The 27,912-nt window shown below is 39.9% G+C and overlaps 1 protein-coding gene across 5 annotated transcripts in view; it reads right to left on the minus strand.

The window, feature by feature from the left end:
• Positions 1-27,912, minus strand: part of GBE1 (1,4-alpha-glucan branching enzyme 1) — a 267,974-nt gene that overhangs the window by 126,116 nt on the left and 113,946 nt on the right. For all 5 annotated transcript variants that reach the window (XM_077480105.1, XM_077480107.1, XM_077480106.1 and 2 more), the window contains 3 exons: positions 20,157-20,292; positions 14,199-14,289; positions 13,798-14,007 (listed from right to left, as the gene is read on the minus strand). In XM_077480105.1, coding sequence (XP_077336231.1) covers positions 13,798-14,007; positions 14,199-14,289; positions 20,157-20,292 — 437 coding nt within the window. The remainder of the gene's footprint in view (positions 1-13,797; positions 14,008-14,198; positions 14,290-20,156; positions 20,293-27,912) is intronic.

Here is a 27,912-nt window from a genome sequence, read left to right on the forward strand (position 1 = left end):
GTCATCACAACTACCACAACATGCGTGCAGCGCAAAAACTGAAATATTAGTAAACTGTTAATTTTAAGAGGACTGGTCTTTTGAATATTCACTTTTATTTAAACTGATGTCAAATCTGCTCATTACCTGGTTATATTACTTGTTTCTACATTTCTTCTTAACAAGAACTCTGATAAGTATTAATTACAATATTGTTATGGTTTATTATGTTAATGCTAAACAGCTGACTGGTATTTTTAGCAAAGAGATTAGCAATAGTAGTTTTTATACAAGTATAGGTACAGTGAAACTTAAAGTTTCAAATGAAATAATAACCATGGATATTATGGACAGTGCAGTGACATGATGGGTCTTTCATTTTCTCTCCAATGGTGGCCCAGAGTGGTCCAAACTGCTGAAGATAAATTGCACTCACATAATGATGTGTAATGCCACGTACACACGACCGGACTTTGACGGACTAGGTCCGACAGTCTCCCCGTCTGACTTTCGGCAGAGTTCCGATGGACTTTCCGAATGAACGGACTCAAACATACTGTGTCTGAAAATCTTTAGCATATCAACCCTCATCAGTTGATTTTTTTTGTCCTATTGGGAAGAATCCTCTTCACTTCCAGCCCCGTTGCCAAAACTGTGACCAATCACAGCTAGAAACACAATTGTATACAATGGATGGCATGAAAGGAAGAAATGCATGGTTTACAATTGTAATGTGATCTGCCATGATTGGTCACAGTGATCCCATGATACTGCCATGGGCTGGTATAGTGATTAGTAATCGGCTGTCTCCGGTGGACAGAGTGTCTTACAGACTAAATATTAAGCACTGATTTGGGTTATTTTCACCAAGGAAATGTAGCAGAATACAGTTTGAGCTACATTTATTAAGAAAGGTTATTTATTTGCTAAATTTTACAACAAAGAAAGAAAACAGTGGGGTTTTTTTTCAATATTTTCTTTGCTTTATTTAGCAAAAACAAACAAAAACCCAGTGGTGATTAAATACCACCAAAAGAAAGTTCTATTTGCGTGAAAAAAATAAATGATAAAAATGTCATATGGCACAGTGCTGCATGACTGCACAACTGTCATTCAAAGTGTGACAGTGCTGAAAACTGAAAATTGGCCTGGGCAGCAAGGGGGTAAAAGTGTTTGGTATCGAAGTGGTTAAGCCTTTTGTTCTCGTACCATGCAAAACTTATGGGAGTTTGAGTTCCCTGCTCTGAAAAAAATGGGAATGATCAAATCAGAGATAACCCTGTGCTACAGGACTTGAGCTTCAATGATCAGTTAAGCTAGTGATTGAGAGACAGGATTGAACAGGAGGCTTTGGGTCAGCAAGTCTGGAATTTTTGGAAAAGGCCAAGGACTCGTCCACCAGAAGTCCAAGTATGTCTTTGTATCATGTACTTCAGGGTGAATTCAGTGCAATGTGAATCACCAGCACCCTTTCCTATCTTGTGCAGGGAAAATCTTCATTGAAGGGAAGGCATAAACCAGCTGGAACCAAGTCTAAAGAAGCATCAGAGTATCTACTCTGAAGTCTAGAGGATCTCTAGTCTTCGCTATAAATTTGTTTAGCTTGTTGCTGAACTTAGAGATCAGAATATTGACATCTGGTCTTCCCCACCTTTTTGGGGTAGAAAGGCGATGACAGCTTAGAAAAATCCACCTGCCAATTGTCCACTCCTGAAACGTGGACTGCCAAGAGAGCTGGAATGTAAGATTCTGCTCATAAGAATATTAAAGTAATTTCTGTCAAGGCTGCTAGGCTTCTGGCACCCCCTTGGTGGATTATGTATTCTACTGCTGTGGCTTTGTCCGATTATACTCTATTGGGGTGACCTTGTAGAAGAGAGGTCTAATGTTGTACAGACAGTCTGATGGCTTTCAGTTGCAGAATGTTCAAAGGTAGTAGAGGCTCCTGTGGGGATTGTGCACCCTAAATAGTTAGTTCAACACTGAGTTGAAAATCCCAATCTGTAAGGCTCACACTGTAGTCAAAAAATTGACACTTGAAGGTAAGTGTTTTCTAAAGAATGCAGACAAAGGGAAGAGAAATTTGCTTTTGTCAGACAGGCTATATGATGTGTGCCCGAGAGAGTCAGATGAGGGGAGCAGAGTAAAAACAGAACATTGCTCCGGGACTAGGGGACAGCCATCACACTGAGAAGTGTTCTGTAGCTTATCTGTGGAAAGTGTGCACTTATGCCTTTTGTTCTAGCTCCCTTATGCCTCAGCTTGAGAGCAGATCATGATAGTTCATTTGATATTATCTGATAGGACAAGCACAGTACAGTTGTCATAAGAAAATACAATACAAATACACTACAATAGATTACATCACTTCCAAAATTTATTCTGTTGTACAAGACTTTTCACAACTTAAATAAACTTTTAATTTTCGATATGGGAAGGAGTGGCTTTAACCCAGTCACTGACTGAGTTCTGGTTGTGTCTCTGTAAAAGATGGATGCAGGAATGAAGCATTACAAACAGCAACTGCCTCAGCCCATAACTGGCCTTAACAGTAAGGAGCACATGGAAGGGTGATGAATGGTAAACAAAAGCAAAAAGAAAAATTCCCAGCTCAATTCACCAATCATCCTGCAACAAATTGAATTGTCCTTACAGGAGGTTTCATTTGCACACATTTGCAAACACATGCAATAGCTGCAGAGGCCACAACAAGGCACCTCTATATTATCTGCAGTCCTAACTCTATACAATCTTATATGAATGAATTAATGAATGAATTTATAGTAATGCAGCATTGTAGAGTGTGCATTTTAGACAGCAGAGATGGGTGAAAACAAGGCATGTGGGAGGTGAGATGCAACTACCTCGTCCTTCTGCGACGTAGTCCAGATAGGAAAGGAAAAACACCAAATTTAAAATCGAACAATATGGTAACTGGGGTAATTGGCGCTACCTACAAATAAAACTCCTTACATGTATGTATATAAATATATAATCCCGAATATATCATGTATTCATCCTAAAGAATATATATATAATAAAAGGAGGTATAACCCCAAAAAACTGCTATTCTGCGATTTTTAATTTACAAGCTACTCAGATGTCCCAAAAAACAACAAAATTCCTACTGTAGATTAATTCCTGAGATTGACAAATAGTTCCAATAAACGAAGGAAAAGGAAAGAACCAAAAACCAAACAACAACAAACAAGAAAACAAAAGATTTGTATCTGTATCGCTAAAAAGCAATATTCCCTAAAATCGCATTATCGCCAAAATATGGTTAAGTAAGCAAATTCCCAGTAGGAGGCGTGTGTGAATGTGCTAGTGAAATTATAATCCCAAATATGCAAACTATAAGTGCAAAACGCTAATATAGACATATATATAAAATAATTTGTTGCCTAAAATCGCATTATCGCCAAGATATGCAAAAAACCCAGTAGGAGGTGTATATAAATGTGCTTAATGAAATTAAAAATATACAACCTATAAATGCAAATTGCTAATATAAGCATATATATGAAAGACCAAAATATTAATAGTATATAAAAATTATATCAAAATTGTATCAAAAAAGTGCAAGTGAAAAAACAAAAAACAAAAAATATAAAAACAAAAAAATATATAAAAAAGCAAAGAGTCAATTAACCCCCAAATTAAATACTGTATATACTCGAGTATAAGCCGAGATTTTCAGCCCCTTTTTTTAGGCTGAAAGTGCCCCCCTCGGCTTATACTCGAGTCACCGCCGTCTGCCTACCTGATCAGCGTGTCGTGCAGACAGACGGTGGCCATTCCACTGTTCAAAAGCCACGCCTCCCTGTCTGTGATAGGCGGAACACTCAATTTCCCAGCAGTCAGTGTTCCGCCTATCACGGACATCCGCTCATCCTCATACTACGGACGAGGATGAGAGGATGTCCGTGATAGGCGGAACACTGACTGCTGGGAAATTGAGTGTTCCGCCTATCACAGACAGGGAGGCGCGGCTTTTGAACAGTGGAATGGCCGCCGTCTGTCACAGACGAGGAGGAGAATTGCGGCTTTTGAATCCTGGCATGTTTTTATGACATGCTGATACACGCTGATCGGTGCAAAATGGCACACAATGGCACACGGAGCTGCAGAAGGACACAGAGGCTGCAGAAGGACACAGAGGCTGCAGATTGGCATGCACAGGACACAGGTAGGCTGCAATGGACACAGGGAGGTACACAGGGAGGTACACAGGGAGGTATGCAGCTGCAGATGGGCATTGTTGACCCTCTTTTCCACTCTTTTAAGCTGTAACAGTAGCTGCTGCATGTCTCATCTTCGGCTTATACACGAGTCAATAAGTTTTCCCAGTTTTTTTGTGGTAAATTAGGGGCCTCGGCTTATATTCGGATCGACCTATACTCGAGTATATACGGTAAACAATCCATAATAACCAGAAGTGCAAAAATAGTGTCCAAATTTCCAAAAAAATCTTCAATGGTGCAATTACAGAAAGTTCAAATGTGACTATAGTGCTTCTTGTGCAATCTCCAACGTGACTTCTGTGTTCCCCCACAAGGTACCCCACTCACCAGAAGAATACACCCCTGCAGGGGTAATTCGCATTGAAATCAAAGTCTGCCGATATCCAGCTCTTCATTCGCATCCAGAGAGTTTTCTCAATCCCTGCTGATGTCCAGCTCCTCAATCGCAACCAAGGGGAGATTTCCATAGTGTGATTTGTATAAAAAATCAATTTATTGCCACAAAAATATAAACCAATAAAAACATAAAAAATGATAAAACGAAAAAAACAAATCTCATATATTGAGACAAGATGTGGAACCACAGTCCATTAAAAAATCACTCAGCCTCCATATATAAATAAATGGTAACGTTCCAGGAAAACAGATAGAAAATCCTAGAACAAAGCTGAGAGAAAGGTAATAACCATACGCTAATGGCACTTTATCCCAAAAAACACAAAGGACTAAAAACCAAAAAACAATGTCCCAGGGTATAACCTGTTGTCTATGGTCACTCCAGTGTTTGTAAGTCCCCGCCGCTGAAGACGTCAATGACGAAACGCGTTCGAGGGTGTAACACTTATTACGTCAGTTCCGTTCGTTGGAGCCCAGTTGGAGTGCAAGCCGTAGCTGCGTATCCACCGAGCGGCTTCCACGTTCGGATTAATTTTCGCGCTAGAAGGGCTCTATCCCTGGGGGACTTACAAACACTGGAGTGACCATAGACAACAGGTTATACCCTGGGACATTGTTTTTTGGTTTTTAGTCCTTTGTGTTTTTTGTGATAAAGTGCCATTAGCGTATGGTTATTACCTTTCTCTCAGCTTTGTTCTAGGATTTTCTATCTGTTTATCTGTTTTCCTGGAACGTTACCATTTATTTATACAGTGGTGTGAAAAAGTGTTTGCCCCCTTCCTGATTTCCTGTTCCTTTGCATGTTTGTCACACGTAAGTGTTTCGGAACATCAAATCAATTTAAACAATAGTCAAGGACAACACAAGTAAACACAAAATGCAATTTGTAAATGAAGGTGTTTATTATTAAAGGTGAAAAAAAATCCAAACCATCATGGCCCTGTGTGAAAAAGTGATTGCCCCCTAAACCTAATAACTGGTTGGGCCACCCTTAGCAGCAACAACTGCAACCAAGCGTTTGCGATAACGTGCAATGAGGCTTTTACAGCGTCCTGGAGGAATTTTGGCCCACTCATCTTTGCAGAATTATCCTAATTCAGTTACATTAGAGGGTTTTCGAACATGAACGGCCTTTTTAAGGTCATACCACAACATCTCAATAGGATTCAGGTCAGGACTTTGGCTAGGCCACTCCAAAGTCTTCATTTTGTTTTTCTTCAGCCATTCGGTGGTGGACTTGCTGGTGTGTTTAGGATCATTGTCCTGCTGCAGAACCCAAGTTCGTTTCAGCTTGAGTACACGAACAGATGGTCGGACATTCTCCTTCAGGATCTCTTGGTAGACAGCAGAATTCATAGTTCCTTTTATCACGGCAAGTCTTCCAGGTCCTGAAGCAGCAAAACAGCCCCAGACCATCACACTACCACCACCATATTTTACTGTTGGTATAATGTTCTTTTTATGAAATGCAGTGTTCCTTCTACACCAGATATACTTGGACACACACCTTCCAAAGAGTTCCACTTTTGTCTCATCGGTCCACAGAATGTTGTCCCAAAAGTCTTGGGGATCATCAAGATGTGTTGTGGATAAATTGAGACGAGCTTTGATGTTCTTTTTGCTCAGCAGTGGTTTTCTCCTTGGAACTCTGCCATGCAGGCCATTTTTGCCCAGTCTTTTCCTGATGGTGGAGGCATGAACGCTGACCTTAACTGAGGCAAGTGAGGCCTGCAGTTCCTTGGACATTGTTGTGGGGTCTTTTGTGATCTCTTGGATGAGTCGTCGCTGCGCTCTTGGGGTAATTTTGGGCGGCCGGCCACTCCTGGGAAGGTTCACCACTGTTCCATGTCTTCGCCATTTGTGGATAATGGCTCTCACTGTGGTTCGCTGGATTCCCAAAGCTTTGGAAATGGCTTTATAACCCTTTCCAGACTGATAGATCTCAATTACTTTCTTTCTCAATTATTCCTGAATTTCTTTGGGTCTCGGCATGATGTGTAGCTTTTAAGGATCTTCTGGTGGACCTTACTGTGTCAAGCAGCTCCTATTTAAGTGATGCCTTGATTGTGAACAGGTGTGGCAATAATCAGGCCTGGGTGTGGCTAGAGAAATTGAACTCAGGTGTGGACAACCACAGTTATAGTATGTTTTAACAAGGGGGGCAATCACTTTTTCACACAGGGCCATGATGGTTTGGATTTTTTTTCACCTTTAATAATAAACACCTTCATTTACAAATTGCATTTTGTGTTTACTTGTGTTGTCCTTGACTATTGTTTAAATTGGTTTGATGTTCCGAAACACTTAAGTGTGACAAACATGCAAAGGAACAGGAAATGAGGAAGGGGGCAAACACTTTTTCACACCACTGTATATGGAGGCTGAGTGATTTTTTAATGGACTGTGGTTCCACATCTTGTCTCAATATATGAGATTTGTTTTTTTCGTTTTATCATTTTTTATGTTTTTATTGGTTTATATTTTTGTGGCAATAAATTGATTTTTTATACAAATCACACTATGGAGACTACAATTTTTTTCTTATGAGGATATATGAAATCTCCCCTTGGTTGCGATTGAGGAGCTGGACATCAGCAGGGATTGAGAAAACTCTCTCTGGATGCGAATGAAGAGCTGGATATCGGCAGACTTTGATTTCAAGGCGAATTACCCCTGCAGGGGTGTATTCTTCTGGTGAGTGGGGTACCTTGTGGGGGAACACAGAAGTCACGTTGGAGATTGCACAAGAAGCACTATAGTCACATTTGAACTTTCTGTAATTGCACCATTGAAGATTTTTTTGGAAATTTGGACACTATTTTTGCACTTCTGGTTATTATGGATTGTTTATTTAATTTGGGGGTTAATTGACTCTTTGCTTTTTTATATATTTTTTTGCTTTTTTGTTTTTATATTTTTTGTTTTTTGTTTTTTCACTTGCACTTTTTTGATACAATTTTGATATAATTTTTATATACTATTAATATTTTGGTCTTTCATATATATGCTTATATTAGCAATTTGCATTTATAGGTTGTATATTTTTAATTTCATTAAGCACATTTATATACACCTCCTACTGGGTTTTTTGCATATCTTGGCGATAATGCGATTTTAGGCAACAAATTATTTTATATATATGTCTATATTAGCGTTTTGCACTTATAGTTTGCATATTTGGGATTATAATTTCACTAGCACATTCACACACGCCTCCTACTGGGAATTTGCTTACTTAACCATATTTTGGCGATAATGCGATTTTAGGGAATATTGCTTTTTAGCGATACAGATACAAATCTTTTGTTTTCTTGTTTGTTGTTGTTTGGTTTTTGGTTCTTTCCTTTTCCTTCGTTTATGGGAACTATTTGTCAATCTCAGGAATTAATCTACAGTAGGAATTTTGTTGTTTTTTGGGACATCTGAGTAGCTTGTAAATTAAAAATCGCAGAATAGCAGTTTTTTGGGGTTATACCTCCTTTTATTATATATATATATTCTTTAGGATGAATACATGATATATTCGGGATTATATATTTATATACATACATGTAAGGAGTTTTATTTGTAGGTAGCGCCAATTACCCCAGTTACCATATTGTTCTATTTTTTGGAGGAAACACCTATTGGAGTTTCTTTCTTTGTGGGTGGCAGCAACCTAATGATATAACTAGTATTTGGCCGTAGCCACTGTTATTGCTATCCTTTCCTACTTCCCACCGTTGTCGAGCGCGGTTTTCCTTAATTTTATACTCACCAAATTTAAAATCGTTTGCCAAGTCATCAAGAGTCAGAAAGCAGGGGGTTCCACGTAAAAAGCGAACGACACCCAAACCTCTGCTCCCTAAATGTATAATGTTCTCTGACCTGCAGATAGTGTTGGTAAAGCTGGGGACTGAAGTCCATGTAAAGGTTAACCCTGCCTTGCCTTATCCACAATGCTGGGTCATAATAAGGTCATGATGAGCATACCCATGAAGATGTCTTCAAGGTCTGGGAACCATAGAAATAGACCACAGTCTTGGGCCTATATAGAACACTGTAGCTACCGTCACACATTGGCACTTCGTATCAAGGGTTGCACCTAATGCAGATTCCAGTGGCCAAAGCAAACATTTTAGGTACAATCCCAAAGGTACACACTGAAGGTAATGATCCAGAAACTACCAGACAACACAAGGCAATATGCAGTTATGATGTTTATAGAGGAGCCAGAGAAAAAAAAAATAACTGGTTTAAATAAAATACCTCAGAGTAAAAACACATCCATCATCCAAACATACTAGCAAAAACTTTAATGAGTGGGAGGGCTTAATGTATATGGGTACACTCCCGGGGCGGCCCTAGCAAAAGCTTTTTGTACTGTTAAATAACCTGAAGGCTAGCAGCACATAACCCATGGTCCAAGAATGCCAGCGCTGTGGCATGTACCATATGATTAAGATAAAACTATGACCATTGCTGATCCCCTTAGTAGAATAGTAGTTGCCTTCTGCTCACACTGTTCTTATAGTTTCAACACTTCATAAAGTACTAACCAGGAATAAGCATGCAGGAAATCAAAATGCATGCATGACCTGGAGTGTATTTTGATTCAGCCACTCAAAGTGCCGAAGCAAAAAAATCTGAATGACAACCAGGCAATTTGCATTTTTTGAAGGTTTTCTGTAACGACAGGTTGTATATTTCTGTATCACAAGTTTCCCTAAACTGCAGTTAAAATAGAACTCTGTCTGAACTGCAAATTTTAACACTCCGTGAATTACAACTCAGAACTGAGCTCATTTCCAAAATGACTTTTTATTGTTCTCCAGAAACGTCATACTAATACACTTCTTTAGCGGTACCACACAAAGATACACTAAAAAGATGCACAGGGCTATTAGTATTGTCAAAAGTAAACTGCAGACGGTTCACTTTGCTACAAGACAGCTGTGTCATATACACAGAGGCTATTTTGTCATCTCACAGTCATTTAACAAGGAACACCTTAAAAGATTTAGATGTCTTAAATATTTCCAGACAGAATCTAAGCACCATACAAGATGAGCTTCTTCCTCGTAATGTACTTAGGAAGTAATCTCATTATGTGTGCTCTGCTTGACTAACATGCAGATACTAAGTGGTAATGAAAAAAAGAAAACAGCACAGTGTTTAGATGAACAAAACAAACATTGACAACCCATGCACATTGAACAAATTTCTTCTGACAAATATGGAATAACAGAAATATAAGGAGATTGGGCTAGCCACACTTAAAAGAGGTGTTATTTAAAGTTTTGGCAGAATAAAAGGTTTATCAAGCAGTTTTAAAGCAGATCTAATCCCAAACTTTAATACATTTAGCTTGCTGAAATGTGGTGTATCAAATTGTTATATACTGTATATATGACATTTTTTTTTTAAGAATAAGTTCACCTTTTATAAAAAAAATATAAAAATAAATACACATCTTTTCGCAGGTAAACAAATGTGCATTTATTTATTTTTTACGCTGGAGCCAGTAAAGCATTGCACCCGCGATTGCCATATCATGGGCGCAATGTGCCAGGATCCTGCTCGTACCTCCAGCTACTGAATTGCAGGAAGAATCAATGAACTATGAGAGTGCACACCAGCACCCTAGTAGTTCACTGAGAACTACAAGCTGTTGGCCACAGTGGCCAATAGTACTTGTAGTATATTCATTCACAGAACTCTGTGAATGATTTATGAGGCCATGTGGGCAGACAAGATTCCCCACCCATTGTTGGGGGGGGGGGGTTGGTCGACGGGGGGAGAGGAAGCAGGAGCTTGAACATATTACATGTTCCACCCTAAATACAGGTGGAACAATTAACATGTTCCAAAGGTAAAATTAGCTTTTAAACACGGTTTTTACTTTTTTGTACATACTTTTCTGCATGTGCATCACTGATCCTCTCCAACCTCTGAGTCAATCCCTGTCTACCTGCACTTGCTCCCGTTTACATGATTATAAACAGTGGACCACACCTGCACAATGATGCTGTATTCTAAAATTGAGTGCATTTAACAGGGGTGCCATGCAGGAACAGAACCGCGGGAAAGACTTTCATAGCAGTATCCCCAGGTATTATTTGACATTTTAAAAGATTGGAAACAGCTGTTGAAATGATACTAACATTTCAAAGTGTTTATGCGATTATAGTGATTTCTTTTAAATCGACTTTAATGTTAATTGGGCATCATAGTGGCTAACACTTATAACCTTTCAGCACTAGAGTCCTTGATTCAAACTTTGGCCAGGACACTATCTGCATGGAGTTTGCATGTTCTCCTGTGGGCTTCATCTAGATACTTCAGTTTTATCCCACACTCCAACGGCATGCTGGTAGGTTAATTGGCTCCTGTCTAAACAGGCCCTAGTATGTGTGTACAAACTGGCTACGCACATGTTTAATTGCATTATGCATGTCAGTCCCAAGCTGCAGTTTGGAGAAAGACTTGGTGACCTACCTCATATTTTTCAAAGAAAATTATAACAGGCACCCATAGGCAAGGCCTGGAAATCCTTGACCCTTATTGTAGCCGGAACTAGAAACAAAGTGAACCAAGCCCTGATTCATGCAAAAATGAAAGCTACTGGGTGTGATAAAGTGCGCAAATCTTAAACAATCTGGCTCCCCTGAATTAAATATTGTCTCCCTGACTGCCATTTGAGCTTTAGTGTAGATGGGGCCACCCTTCACCTGGGGAACTAACTTATTTTCCCCCTTTCTTGATCTGTCTTCTGCCTCTACCCCTTTCCTGTTCTGTTCCTATTCATATCCTTCCCTTTCATACTATCTTCTTTTCTCCCTCTTTTATTTTTCAGTAATGGTGATCACTTCGCCAAGAACCCGCTCTTTATCTGATCTATCTTGTCCTCATTTGTCTAAACATACTGTGATAGCTCAGAGGACTGGTTGTCTGTTGCAACTGTTTTTCTTTTCCTTCACGACACTCATCCAGGTTGCCCCTCTGATAGCACGCTTCTGATTTTCATTTATTTTTCTACTGTGACGCTCGTTCCTGACCCCGGTAGTTTGGCATGTTCTCTTATATGCTGTGACAGGGCTAGACTTTGCACCCCTATGTACTATTATTTACGCCAGAACAGTGTTTGTCAATTTTTTACAATGCTAACAAATTTGACATATACATATATATATGTATGGTTTTCAAGTGTATTAGACTGGTGCCCAGATAACAGGTCCATAGAATCGCATAGAGTAGGATAAGATGCATACTTAAATACATATAATGTTCATAGTCTACTTCCTTTGCAGTTTTTGGTTCTTTCAACTTCATGCTGCATCTCTGCCATACACTGAAATTTAAGACTCATCCGGCATACAGCAAAGTTTTGATTTATCAGTTATAATTTTATTATTTATCAGTATAAGAAAAACTGCATGTGCTAATGCATGTTACAACAACAGTTCATATTTCTGATGTGTCTGTGTTATCATGTACTTGTATTGAAACCCATTCTGTTTTCTTTGTAATGCTTCCTTTCTGTGAAATACCTTGTGATCCTGCCAGTCTCTCTGCTTTTCCCATTTCAAACTCCATCCCAGTGTGGTAAGTATGCTTATGTGCATTATACTTGGGAGCACAGCCTGCCTGTATGGCCAATGGACAGCCTTCTTCTGACACCCCCCCCCCCCCCCGTACAGTTCATCACTGGGAAGATCAGTGTACTGCCGTTTCTCTGCCTCCTGCTGATACACCCCCTCTCCAGCTTGTCACTGTGCATTTCTGTCTCTGCATTTTACACAAGACTGTGCCTGCGATCAGTTCCAGCTGATGTTGCCCTCCGTTGTCATAAGGAGTCCCCTCCCCTTATGCATCTAAGAACAGGGGTCATATGATCACTTATATACACAAATCTTTTGTGTTGAATTTCTATTTGAAACAAAATTGTTTCCTTAACAAGGCAGGGTTTGCATATACTTTATAATTTGAACAAATTAAGGTTAATCAGTAAGGCAAGCTCTCACACCATATAGACGTTGAAGAATTTTGATTTGACGTTTCAAATCCTGCAGCATACAGCTAGCTATAGTTTCCAGAGCATACAATAATTTCTCTATAGCATGTCATGCTGGAACTTAACACTACTTTAAGATATCTCTACTTATTTTCAATGCAAGAATTATAAGAGCAGGATAAATGCAACCTGAGAGAAGTGACCCCTCACAATCCTTGCTAAGCAAGTGTTGTACTCCCAATCCTTTGTTCTTCTGCTTGGAAGAATTATATTTTTTCAGCAGGTTTTAACAAATCTCTGTGAAAAATAGAGAACCTCAGACTGGTTAAGCACTAACTGTCCTCTAGCACTACCAGCAATGATCGCGATACTCAAAATCTGGAGCACTACCTGTTTTGGTAGTGCAATGAATTGAAACTTTCCTAACCTCAGTCAAATATACCACAAAACACCAATTACCATCAGGGGTCGGCAACCCTCTGTTAATGGGCAGGTGATGGATAAATTGCATCCCCGCTTTGCCAACCCTGCATCTGAGGTGATCCTCCGCTACTTGTAAAGCAGCTCAGGCAAGCAACATACCTAGTGTGCTGGGCTGATCCTCACCGGTCCCCCTCACCTGTCCATCCCAGGCGCTTGTGTGTGACATCATATGGAATGGAAAAGTACAGAAGGCTGGAGCTGATCAGCATGCCAGATAAACAAGCAGCAGTGTGGTACCACCACTTCCCTGCTCTGCATATAGGAGAAATCTCTGCCCTGCTGACCCCTGTCTGCATCAGTAGGGTAGAGGAAGGTGGTGAGCAAGGCTGAGGACAGGGGGCATTAGGGCAGTCCTCTGCCCTGGTAACCACCCTGTGCACTGCCCTGCTGACTCCTGTCCTCCGCATTGCTGACCATTGTCCTACGCCCTTTGTCATTCAAAGTGTGGTATCGCTAAAATCTGAAAATTGCCTAGGCAGGAAGGGGGTGAAAGTGTCTAGTATTGTAGTGGTAAAAAAAGAAAAGGGGTAATGCACTCTGGTGATCTTTGATCTCTTCCATGTTTATCAGGTAGACCCCCACGCCTGCCTCAAAGGTTGCCTACCCCTGAATTACACGATATAAGGAAAAAAACAAACAAACAAAAAAAAAAAAACAGGACAAGTTTTAAAAAAGCACATCAGAAATAAAATCTATACTCACTTGGAGTAGTCAAACAGCCTGCTGTCCCAGAGATCATGGCTGCCTCTTGGGCCATCATGGAAGAAGCAGGAATTTGTACCATCAAACTGGTTGAGTCCATCTTCACTGTTCTTTGATGCATGGCTATGAACTACATCCAGCAGAACTGTAATTCCCATAGAATGAGCTACATCTATTAGTTCTTTCAAATCATCTGGTGTCCCATAACGACTGTAAAATTAAAGATATAGAAAAGCAAACTATAATAAATGTGCCTTTGCATTTACGATCAGTTTACGTTTTTAAAATCTGTATGTTGCAATCAAAATTATTCCAGTAATTGGCAGGCCAATAAAATGAATTGTGCTTTATTTGGACCAAAACAGATAACATTTTTAAAAATAAAAAGGTTTTATTTTTACCTTGATGCAGCAAAGAAACTGGTGATTTGGTAACCAAAACTTGCATAGTATGCGTGTTCCATGACAGCCATCATTTGTATGCAGTTATAGCCTGTATGAAATAAACATTTAGAAATGTATTCAGTTTATAGATCTATATGTACTTAAAGTGGAAAATAAAGGTCTTAAACCTAAACACTCCTCCGCAATCATTATTGTAAGCTATGTTTAGCGTTCTGTCCCAAAATGAAAAAAAAAAAAAAAACACAGTTTTTACACCTTTATTTTGTGGTATTCACAATCTGTAATGTGACTTTAATCCCCTTCCTTTCCAAGTCAAAGAGCAGCTGGTGGGCATGTCTAGTGAGGACTGGAAGCACCGCTTCCAAAAGAGACTCTGCTCCTTTGTAGCCAGTGAGCATGTGCAGGATGGAATGAAATGAGTCATAGATTCCCGTCAGTGCCTCTTATGAATGACGACGTATCCTCATTCATGAGAAAGTTAAGAAATTATGCAAATTATCCAGTTACACAGGAGGGGTGGCAGGTGGTCTGGTTCACAAACAGAGCTGTTCACAGGCTTTGAATCAAGACTTACTATGGAAAAAGCAAGCTGAATGCATGCAGAACTGTCCAATGTAGCTGATGCACAGATCCAGGGGTCTGGTCTGTGTACAGAAAGTAACTAGCTGACCTGACTGTAGTGAAAACTGTCTCAATCAGGCTGGAGGCATTGAGAGAGGAGAAAGCCGAGCAGCCGCTCACATTCTGCCCGTCGTGAAGAATGGTAATGAATGGAAAGAACAAAGCCACAGACTGGGTATCTGCATGTACGTGGACCCAAAGGTTTGGTTCGTGAGTTGGGCAAGGCGGTGGATCTTTGTTGGCTGTGCTCTGGACACCAAATGCATTTAGAGCTGTCAAAGAATGACTGGAAGTGGGGAGAGCACAAATTATCTTTGCCTTCTTTAACAGCTCTCCCTAACCCAGCGATGTTATCACTGGATCTATGTGCTTCTCTTTGCAATGTAGGCAGATGATGGCTGGTTGAGGAGGGAAGCTGGGTGCTATATATTGCTTCCTGAAACCAGCACAACAACCTATCACAGTACTCCTTCTATTTGTCTTGATAGGTAGAGATCAGTCTGAAGATGTCACCATTTCCAGGCAGACTGCATTTTCATGCATATTGTGCTAGGTATTGGCTACATGCTGAGCCTCCATGATTGAAAGAATTTATAAAGGTGGGCTAGGGACAATCAATGACACTGGATTTCCTCAAGCCAGGAAATTATGCAGGCCCTATATGACTTGCTGCCGCTTATAAATTTATAATTTACACAGAAGCTCTATCGGAAGCTCACAGTGTGCAAGAAAATCAGTAAACATTTAAGGACAGTAGAGGAGCTTGTACAACTGTGCAATATTGGAGGTAAAGCCAATGAAAAATGTTGACATGCCTGTAAATTATGTATCTTGGTAGTCCAGTACAGGATGTAGGGTTCGGTTCATAGACCACGAGTTGTATGTCACTACCTTCCGGGGAATTAGATACTGTCAACATTTTTGCTGGGTCCACCCCCTACTGCCTCATATAACCCAACCATTCAGTGAGGCTCCAGTTTTGTTAGCAAGCAATAAAGAGATCACAGAAAAGAGGGAACGGTTTCCTGTACTATACTTTAAGATATGCAATTTACAGGTGTGTCATCATTTCTCAGTATAAGACATGGGAATCAATTCATAGACCATGGAATGTACCCAAGCAGTAATCCAGGGGTGGGCAGCAATACAGCTGAAGCAGATGCGCTGAAAAAAAAAACAAGATGGGTCAACAGAACCAAACAGTTAATAGTAAAAGCACCTCACTGTTGGAGCAAGCAATAGCAGATTCGACAGACGTCAACCAACCGTTTGGGGAAACATGAAACAGAAATTCAGATGGTGGCTCTGCTCAAAGCAGGGGTATGGACAGTAAGTGCTGGATAAGTCCCAGAACCTGTTCTCAATGGATGAAAGGGCTCAGGCAGGATGATTTGCCAGAGGGAAGAATCCCCATAAAAAAATGGCAATTTGACCATCCAGCTGGGTGCAAGCAGAGTAAGGTATTAAAATAAAAGGGAGAATCTCCTAAGGGAGACTAGGCACATAGCCAAAAAGTCATGTCTGAACCCTAACCTCTAGGGGGGGAGCAAAAAAACAAAAACAAATGCCATGCCATCTGGGAGGACATGGCAGAGAAAGAGTATAAATTCCCAAAAGACAAATCAGGGTAGCAGGGAAAGAACCAGCTTCCAGACTACCCTGTCCAGAAGTGTAAGAAATAAAATAATAATCCAAAGCAAAAAGTACAGTCGCTGATGGGAAAAGAAAGATCTACTTTTATATCGGTCCTACAGTAAGGAAAACCCTTTAAAGCTGTAAGGAAGGGCTCAGCTTGGCAGTGAGGTCCCGCAGAAGTCTCATCAGGTGGCAAAGGAAAGACATCTTCAGGAGAAAGTTCCAGGGGAGGTGCAAGGTCTCAGGAGATAGGGAGAGGATGTTCGACCAGGATCTACAAGGTATGGATTGACACACCTTAAGCAGGATCAGGCAGAAGGATGTAAAGAATGAGGAATGAGTAGAAAACTCAGGATGAGGTTGCCTAGCAGACCACGAGATGGAATTGTCTTACCAGAGACTACAGAGCAGGGGGGGATTTAATCTACAAGAATGAAGATGTAAGAGGGCAGCCAACACAAAGCATACAATGGCCAGTGTAGAGAATATCCATCTTAGTACACAGTAGACAGCATTATGATGAGAAGCTAAGGAAGAAACTGCCCTAAATTTTGGCAAGGGAAAATCTTGAGCTGCTTTTGTCAAAATATCCATATCTCCCTTGTTCTCAGCCACAGAAAGTACATCAAACAATTCTGGCTTTAGTCCTTGTATATAGTTGGGGTAGGAGAGGCAGAAGAGCGTTTGTGGCTGATAGCCCCTGCTAATTCCAGAAGTGGTGATAGCCTTTAGAAGAGATCAAATATAGTGGCAGTAGGTTCTGTGTTTATCAGACCAGTCGCATGTTTTGTGCCTATAAAGGAGCCTGAGTATGGCGATGGAGCAGTGCCAGTTGTTCCAGAATGAGGGATTCACAATCAACTTGACAGAAACTTGAGGTTTCCCCAGGGCCTACGATGGACTCACTGTAGTCTTCAGAGTTATATGGAGATACTAGGGGGTGAATCCAGCAAAGCTTTGCTAGTATCCAATCACTTAAAGGTAGCGTCATACAATCTTCTGTAGTCTATGAATTGATTCCTGTGTCCTGCATTGTATGATAAAGATAAGCACATTTAAGTTTTTATATATATATATATATATATATATATATATATATATATATATATATATATATATATATATAAAAGTCTGGATGTCCACACTCACATAAAATCACCTTTATTGATTCATGATAGAAAAAAGACAATCCATAAAGCAATGGGGTTAAAAATACAGCACAGCTAAGCAAAACCATTAGATAAAACAGGTAAATATAATAGGTGTGTTATTTTAATAATAATAAAAAAATTACCTTTACAAATGTTCTAACTTGCATTTCAGCCTATTTTAATATAATGGGTCACAACGTGTTTGTGGCTGCATGCTGGGTTTTGATGTGATTGGGTCCTTGTAATAAAATGTTGTAGCACTTATTTTAATTGGAGACCACTGTTTTACTTTAATGTAAAAAACAAAAACAAAATAAATAAATCTGGCCTAAAGAATTACATTTTCTCTAGGGAATTCCAACACATATATTCAGTGGCATAAGCAGGTCAAAAAAAATTCTACCCCAAAAAATACCCCAGCTTCAAATCTATATTTTTCATTAGAATGTAAATAGAAATCCAAGGAACAGACTAATATTAAAGCCAGCTTAATATTTTAATGCTAACGACCTTCATGTAAATGATGGAGAAAGGTCACTTTGAGATGTCCAAAAGACCAACAAATGTAGCATTTTTCTATTTTAATAGGAAGGAAAAATGAGCAAAAATGCAAATGCAAAAAGCAGTTTGACTTCTGAATACTAACTATGCCCATCTGCATGTCCTGAACTTCACTTGCACTTTTGATATTTGCAAGGTAGATCATGAAAGCAAGCGGAAGTAATTGATTGTTTTGTACTGTGCCTTATGCTTAACCATGGCTTTTTTTTTTCGTAAATACGTTTCTAACTTATATCTTTAATCATTTACATATTCCTTATCACATTCTACTCCCTCAAGGAAGCTCTTAAAATGAACAGACATAAAAGTCGGTGTAGATCTCTTTGAGCAAAAAAAATAAAAAAAATAAAATAAAAAAAACACACCTAATTCAATACAAAAAGAAAGAAAACCATTTGTAAAATAGAAAAAAAAACTCCCTCCCCACTTTTTGTCACTTAGTTAAACTGCCATTCTTTGATTCGAAATGAAGGAAACCTGAAGGGAAAATAGTTAAGTGATAAATCCACAGAAGTTCGAACAAATTCTTCTCAAGTCAAACTTTAATGTCAGAAAAAGAGATCCCCCTTCAAACAGACAGCAAATGATTAATATCACTAAAGGATAACCTTCAGGTTATTAAGAGCACAGTAATAAATTCTGCTTTTTTCCCCTCCTCTGAAATTCTGAACATCCTGTCCTATTGATCATGGAGAAGCGTGAACATACTGCAGTTATCTTTAGAGTGTTTATGAAAAGTGTGTTTTAATGATTCAATATTGTTCACATTGAAGAAAAATGTGAGTGAGAATGGTGTTTCATCAACAGAGCTTTACTATATATTACATAACTGGGCTTATACAAGAATCTGAATATCCTAATTTATAACGATGCAGGCTTACTTCATACCCAGTTTACCACCTTATTTTGCTTAATACAAAGTTAGAGTATTCAGCTTGAGAGCAAGTTTCAGAGGTCGCCTAGGCTGCATTACCCAATATAGTCAAAATACAAGGATGTGACAAACAGACTTATTTCCTATGTTTTTAGTTCACAACAATGCTTTGTGATGGTAAGTGTTGAAAAGAAAAACAGGATAGATTTCATTTGTACTCAGAACATAGATGCATTGCAGCCCATGGTAAAAACACAGAAATCTAAAATAAGAGAAAAAAATCCAAGGCAACAAGTGTTAAAATGCACTGCAGAGTGGAACAATTTAAAAACATATGCCAGCGTGTGCATTTCTCTTCTCATAATAAAAAGAAAACATTATGTTGGCACACCACATTGCAGAATCACATAAAAATAAAATGGGACCAAAAAAAAAAAAAAAAAACTGTGCACACTTTATAACAGTAGTTATTGTAAAAATCAACAATGCAATTATATACCTGTACGGAACTGTATCACCACATTTTAATGGTATGGATGTTTAAATAATTTTTTATTTTTTTAATTAAATGTTATTTGTGTGTAAGGCATTGTTTCAATGAGAGGAGTGGTAGTGTAATTTTTCTGTATACTTTATTCTTACAATGACAATAAAGGCATTCTTCTAATATAAATGACTTGTAGCAATATGTGCTCAGCTAAATTTCCAGGCAAAAAGAAACATATTTTTTAAAAGAACTTGCTCTCCTAGTTGCTAAAGGAATACAAAGGTCTCAAACTAAATGCATCGCTTCCTATGAGCCTATAGGCCAGTGATGGCGAACCTTGGCACCTCAGATGTTTTGGAACTACATTTCCCATGATGCTCTGGCACTCTGCAGTGTACTGGAGCATCATGGGAAATGTAGTTCCAAAACATCTGGGGTGCCAAGGTTCGCCATCACTGCTATAGGCTATATTTCCAAGCTTAAAGCTTTTTCTAGGAGAAAATGACAAAAGATGAACTTTAAATTGCAAAGCGAACTCTAGGTTTGAAAAGGGGACATATATTGATCCCAAAGCAAAATGTGACAACCTACAGGGAACCACACAGATAATTATTAATGTAACTTACCCAGATCCTTTATTTTGGGCAGGACATTGTGGGTGAAATTTTTATAGGATGCAACCTTTCCTTCTGGAGATGCAATTCCAACATGTGACTCATATATGCGGACGCTTTTTGGTCTTTGTGGATGTTCATGTTGATGCTAAAATAAAAAAAAATATGTTGTTACAATGAAGCTAATTTTGATACAAAAACACCTTCCTGGTTAAAGCATATACATTATACAAATTACTCTAGGGTATGCACTGACAGCTTTCTAAACAAGTGACAAGTAGATAGAACTGCTGTTTCTAAGCGCATATTCAGGGTTGCATTAAGAACTGTTGTACCCGCAGCATTAGTTCAGATGTGCAAGCTTCTCATCTAACATTAATCTTCCATTACATTAAACATAAGAGCACCGCCAATACTTATATCTTCCATATTGCGTGCTGTCAATAATTTGACTTCTACATAATCTTGGTGCCTACAATTGATACATCAGCCCCTACCTTCAATTCCCCAACTGTTCCACAATTATATATATAAATAAATCACATGTAACCGCCTACCTCTTATTTAGATATGTTTTTCAGGCTATCCTATTTTATTGGACTTACATTAGAGGAGAATTTATTCCATTCATAATTGGTTTATTTTTTGACGAAAGCATTTTCTATATGGGATACATATACTACATTTGCTTAGTTTAGTTTATGAAGTAGTGTGGACTTATGAGTGGCGTCTAGTATATATTTGATTAGTAGTTGGTAAAGCCCTGGAGGCTTCAATTTAGGTTCTTTATACCAGCAATCTTCTATAATTTTCTCTCTTTTTTTGCTGGTTGTTTTTGTTGTATACTTTGCATGGAACAAGAAGCCATACTATTTAATTTTTTTTAGTGAGCGGGCAACAAACTAGTGTTGGCTGTGACCTGACTTGTTATCCCCTTGGTAACCTCAGGAAAAAGGAATCTTGCCCTTGATATCATAGGCCCGAGAAATGAGCTGAAAAATTAACCTAGAAATAGTGGATGGGGAAGAAGCCTGACCCTTGCAAGGACCCACAGGCCAAAGAGGGAATAAGAATGTTGAAAAAAAAAAAAAAGTGTAGGCTTCACAGATACTCGAACACCACTCAAAAATTGTAAAGCACCCCATAAGGCTACAGCTTGGGATCATATTATTCAACTTGCTTTGGCGTGTAAACGTTCAGAGAGCATCACAACACAGAACTAGTCTCTTCTGATGGACGCAGATGCACTTTGGAAGGCACGTCCCACTGCTACACATAGAAAAGCTTGGGACACCCTGGCGACATAACTTGATCTTCTCTCCACCTCCCGAGCCGAAAAGGCTCTACAGTGGTCTAAGCACAGGTACTATACCTGTGCAGATAAACTAGGTCCTATGCTGGCCAGGAAACTGAATTCAGTAGGAAAACCGTACAAGCCTGTTTGGCTCCAGACGAGAACTGGGAGTCTTACCTCTAATCCTGTGCAAAACCCATCTAGTTCCTTTTTCTTGCTTTATACTAAACCAGGTCCATTCCTCTTTACAGCAAGGGGAACAGTTCTTCAGGTGCCTAAACCTTCCTTTCCTTCCTGGTGGCGCACATGAAGCTCTCAACGCAAGCATCTCAGAAGCTGAAGTTCTCTGTGCAATCAAGTCTCTGAAGCCCTCTAAAGCCCCATACACACTATCAGTTTTTCTGCTGATTTTCTCCTTCAGATTTACCAAAACCATATAATATGAGGTCAAACCTTAGGAGCTTCAATGTGTGTGCAATCAGGCAGGCCCTTGCACTACATGGTTTTGGTAAATCTGAAGGAACACATCAGCAGAAAATCTGATAGTGTGTATGGGGCTTAAGGGTTCAGGCCCTGACAGATTCACCGGTCTTTAATATAAGACATTCCCGGCGTTGTTAGCGCCACACCTTGCTAACTACTTCAACGCGCTAAAGCAAGGCGCCTTGCCCACTCCTAATGCTTTAAGGGCCCATATCACAATGGTCCCTAAAAAGCCAGACGATGCCAGTGAACCCCAGGCCTTCCATTCGATATCACTTCTAAATGATAACCTGAACATCCTAGGGAGAATCCTGAGCACACGCATTAATCAATATATAGGCCACTTGATCCACATGGATCAGGTGGGTTTTGTCCCAGGGAGGCAGGCTGGCCATAATGTCAGTAAAGTGGTTCATCTTATTCATCTCATGAAGCATCAGAAAATCCCGGGCTTCCTTCTTTCTTTAGAGATTTATAAAGCCTGACACCTTGTCGTGCGAATTCCTGCAATTTGTGTTCTCTCGTTAGGGTTTTGGGGAAGCCTTGCAGACCTGGATTCATGCTTTATACTCTGCCCCTTCTCAGATCAGATGCAACATCCTCCCACGGGAGAACGTTGCACCTGATCTAACATCTTGCTGGTTCCTTTATGTGGACATTATTCCTGTTTTCTCTTTCTTGCCTTGAGCATTTGATTTCCAGTGCTTACAGTTCCAAAAACACACGAGGTCAGTCTCTGATATTAATACATATGGATCTGTACTGATTGAACTGCTGTATACAATTGTATAACATTATATGTATAATCATTATGTTTTTGTATTGATCTTATAGATTGTTTGTATTTTTATGGAAGCCTTTCAGCCCTTTCCCCGAAGACAACCCTTACTTCACATGTCTAACCGCGTTGGATTTTATCTGTCTGGTTGGCAGCTGGTTTGGGCCTCTTCCATCCTTTTATGTTTCAATTTGAAGTGTATTCTAGTGTGTTCGTGCATTTTAGCTCCTTCCTTGATATGGTGTTAATTAAGTACCATATTTTCCTGCGTACAAGACAACCTTATACACTTAAAAAAACTGGGCAAAAAGGAGGGGTCGTCTTATACGCCGGGTCAGCTGCTGGGATGCCTTCTGGATGTCCGGTAATACTGTATGTAGCTTCGGCTACATACAGTATATACCACTGAGCCAATCCCAGTGAGCGATGTATTTAAATGAATACAGAGCCTGCTCGGATTGGAGTAACAATCTCTGCCAATCCGAGCAGGCTACACACAGTAGCCTGCTCGGATTGGCCTTGAGAGAGGCACGGGCTGATGATCTTACAGCCTCTGCCAATCCAAGCAGGCTTTGTATTCATTAATAGAATACATTGCTCGATTGGCTCCAGCACCAGCAAGAAGGAAGAAGGAAATGGCTCCAGCAAGAACGAAGAAGAGGGATATGAAGCGTCGGAAGCCTCGGAATGGGGGGGTTGTCTTAAACGGTATGGGCAAAACATTTTTCAAAACCTGTACAGTTAGGGGGTCATCTTATACACTGGCAAATACGGTACGTACTTTTTACTAAACAATTCTTTTTGAGTGTTCACAGTCCTTTAACATCAAGTTTTTTGAGGAAACGTTATTTTTACTTCCTGCACTCATGGAGCTTACCCCAAACTACGCACGCTGCACTCAGAAATTTTGTGATCATTTAAATAGGAGGCAGATCTCCTCTGTTTTCATTGTCTCCTTTTGTCTCTTATGTGCTAGTTCTAGCCCCTGTGTGGGCAATCTAAGTGCCTTTGACATTGTTATATGTTTAACACTATTTCTGCAATAAAAACGTATTGAACCAAACAAGTTAAGCACCTTCTTGTTATGATGCTTAGGAAGGGGACACAGTGATGGCAACACAATGTTCTGGTTTAGGTGAAATGAAGAAACCACCATAGGTAGGAAATAAGACTGCGGCATTATCACCTTATCCTGGTGAAGAACCAGGAAACATGCCTTGCAGGAAAGTGCAGATAACTCAGACCCTACAAGCTGAGGTACTGGAATCCAAAAAGTCAACCTGTGTGTAAGTAGCAACAAGAGAATCTCTCAGGGAGGTTCGAAAGGACACTAGCTAAAAATTAAGGCTTAGCTGAGCAGGCAGGAGGTATGACCGAATCAAAGTTCATTCAAAGTTCATTCACCTTAAGGTGTCAATATAATCAAAGCATCCTGTGCCCCGTGATGTACAATTAAGAAACTATTTTTAATGAATGAGAGCTTTGTACAGCAAATCCATAGCATAAAAGCAAACAAAGCATCTACTTGACCAAGCTACTACTGTAATTTGATAGTTCCTGACTAGCAAGCTCCAAGTTCATTAAAGCCTCTGGGCTCCATGACCTATAACAGAAATTAGGATTCTGAGAAAATAGAAAAAAAATAATTTTGGCTTACCTGCAACTACCATATCTTGATATAAATTGTAGTTTGATACAGGCTTGATATTCATATACCCTGGGTTATAGGCTAGTAACCACAGGTGACTGGACACTGACAAAACCTTTGAGGAAACACTGCCAGGGTGCCTACCTATAACCCTACCCCACTCAATAAGTCCTCAGTTTTCTAGTAAACAATGTAGAATAATAGGAAGGAGGGAAGGGTGGTTTGTGTCCTCTAATTTACTCCTGTATAAAGAATTTACAGGCAAGCTAAAAATTCTAATTTATTTCGTACAGTAAAGGACATGGGTTTGACACCCTTAGACTCTATGATACCCCCAAGCAATGAATCAGAAGGGTGGGAAACAACAAGGAAAGCATAAATGTGCCAAGAGGCCCAAAAATAATATGGGGCTAATAGACCCAACTAAGAGTGATACTGCAAGAAGATTTTTACCAAAAGCTGGATCCACAGAAAATTGGACATCCATCTGTTAAAACTTTGAAAAAATAGGAACATAAGACCATCTGATGGCCTTAAAAAGCTGAGGCTTGATGTCAGAACAGCCAGGAAACTCCTGCTGATATGGTAGAGTGAGCAAGTATTAATGTAAGAGGTGCTTTATCCCTGTAATGTAAGCTCTTGAGATAAGCAATTATGGATTTTGAAGCAGGGTGTCCCTTTTAAAACCCTGGACAGGACAAATAGAGAGTCCATCTTTCAGACAGAAGTTGTAACTTTGAGCTAGACTCTGACGGCTCTAAATAAGTCCTGACAGTAAAAAGGAATTTCCACTGGGTGCTTTGGTGCAGGGCACAAGTAGGAAAAGATTGGATTCACTAAGGTGGAAGGTTGACACCACTTTAGGGAGAAAGGAGGGACTTGTGGTGCAAGAGAATTTTGTCCTTACGAGCAATGAGGTGTGGCTCCTTACAAGAGAGATGCTTACACAGAGACATGTTTAATAGACTTGACAGCCACCAAGAAGGATACCTATTTAGAAGAAATCATTCATCGGGGTCTTAAGGAAGAACAGGGTGCTGTTTGGTTGGTTTGATCAGAGAAACACCTTGAATAAAGGTCTTTAAATGCTGCAGTGTTTTTGGAAAACAATGTGAAGGCCAAGACCGGTCTCCTAATGCCGCGTACACACGATCGGAAAATGCGACCGTGTGTATGCTCCATCGGAATTTAGCTGTCTGAATTCCAGCCAGTCAAAAATTGATAGCAGGTTTTCAATTTTCCCAACGGAAAAATGTTCTATCAGTAATTCTGATTGTGTGTACGCAATTTTGACACGCCAAAAATCACGCATGCTCAGATTCAACTACGAGACAGAAGCTATTGGCTACTGGCTATTGAACTTCCTTTTTCTAGTCGTGTCGTACGTGTTGTACATCACCGCATTATAAACGATCGGAATTTGGTGTGACTGTGTGTAGGCAAGACAGCTTGAGCCGAATTCCGTCAAAATTCCATCGGGAAAACGATCAGAGCTTTTTCCGACGAGAATTCTGATCGTGTGTACGCGGCATAAGAGTACGTGGACAAAGCTCTGCTCAAGTTCCGACTATAAAAATTGCAGAATGCAAGGCACAGAGCAATCTCTGGGAATGAAGTGCCTTTTTCATACCAGGCAAAAAAATGTTTCCAGGTACAATAATAGATCTTTCTTTCTGTGAGTGGCTTTGCTTGCTTTTGGTAATGTGGGAGTGGCAGACTCAGAGACCTCTCTGTTTTTCAAGACCTGGGCTTCAACAGCTGCGCAGTTAAAGTCAGTGATTGAGAAGCATGGGGAAAAAAGTGGCCTAGAGACAGGTCTGACTTGTTTGGAAGCAGCTAGGGGTCATTTCCTAGAAGTCAGAGTATGACTGTGTACCAGATATTTTGGGCCAGCTTGGTTTAACCACTTCAATACAGGGCACTTTCCCCCTTCCTGACCAGACCAATTTTCATCTTTCAGTGCTGTTGCATTTTGAATGACAATTGCATGGTCATGCAACACTGTACCCAAACAATTCACTGAAGGGCACTGCTGAGACTGCACTGGTAGGCACTGATGAGGCAGTACTAATTGGTACTTATATGCAACACTGATAAGCATCACTTATGGGCACTAATATGCACTGTTAGGCAGCACTGATCAGGAGGCACTGGCAGGCATCACTAATGGGCACTGAGTGTCATCACTATTGGGCATTGATTGGCATACCTGGTGGTCCTGGGTGGGCATCCTCGGGGGGTGGGGCTGCACTGATAATCAGCACAGATGCCCTTGAGAGCAGCCAATCGGCTCTTCTCTACTCACGTCTGGCAGTGGAGGAAAATCCCAAAAAAACGGCTCTTCCTATTTACACTGTGATCAGCTGTGATTGGATATAGCTGATCACGTGGTAAAGAGCCTACGTCAGAGGCTCTTTTCCAAGATTGGAGATGCAGTGTGTCAGACTGACACACCACCGATTGCCACACTGGCTGGCTTTTTATTCTGCTGGATGTCAGATGACGCCCAGTCAGGATAACTGAACCACTTCCCAGCCATTGTGCCGCTATAGGCTGGGAAGGAAGTGGTTAATGAGACTCACTGGTTTCTTCTTATATTTTTTTTTGCAGAGTACTCATGGTTGAATTATCACTGGAGGAAAGGCATACATTGGGTTGAACTAAGTCCATGGAATGATCAGCGTATCGAATGCCAGTGCTAGAGAATCCTTGGTCCTGGTCATAATAAGAGGTAACCTTTTGTTAAACCTGGATGTCAGGAGACCACAATCTCTGACATACCAGGTTGAAGATGTTAGGGTGAAGGGCCAGTTCCCCTTGAACCAGGCGGTGACACCTGGTAATCTGCCTTCCAATAGTCCACTCCTCAATTATGGACAACACAGATCATTGGACAGTGTTTTTCTATGCACGAGATGAACATAGTTAACCACTTTCAGACCGGACCATTTTGCTGGTAAATGACCAGAGGTCTTTTTACACTTTGGCACTGCGCTGCTTTAACTGGTAATTGCGCGGTCATGCAATGTTGTACCCAAACAAAATTTGCGTCCTTTTCTTCCCACAAATAGAGCTTTCTTTTGATGGTATTTGATTGCCTCTGCGATTTTTATTTTTTGCGATATAAACGTAAAAAGACCGCAAATTTTGAAAAAAAATGATATTTTCTACTTTTTGTTATTAGAAAAATCCAATAAACTCAATTTTAGTCATACATTTAGGCCAAAATGTATTCAGCCACATGTCTTTGGTAAAAAAAAAGTCAATAATTGTATATTTATTGGTTTGCGCAAAAGTTGTCACATCTACAAACTAAGGTACGTTTTCTGGAATTTACGCAGCTTTTAGTTTACGACTGCCTATCTCATTTCTTGAGGTGCTAAAATGACAGGGCAGTACAAAACCCCCCCAAATGACCCCATTTTGGAAAGTAGACCCCCTAAGGAAATTGATAAGAGGCATGTTGAGCCCATTGAATATTTTATTTTTTTGCCTCAAGCGATTGAATAATGACAAAAAAAAAATTTTTTTTTTTTTTTTACACAAAGTTGTCACTAAATGATAT

Source organism: Lithobates pipiens, unplaced genomic scaffold, assembly GCF_037356315.1.
Source record: "Lithobates pipiens isolate NorthernLeopardFrog02 unplaced genomic scaffold, aLitPip1_a1.2 Scaffold_16, whole genome shotgun sequence".
Lineage (NCBI taxonomy): Eukaryota > Metazoa > Chordata > Amphibia > Anura > Ranidae > Lithobates > Lithobates pipiens.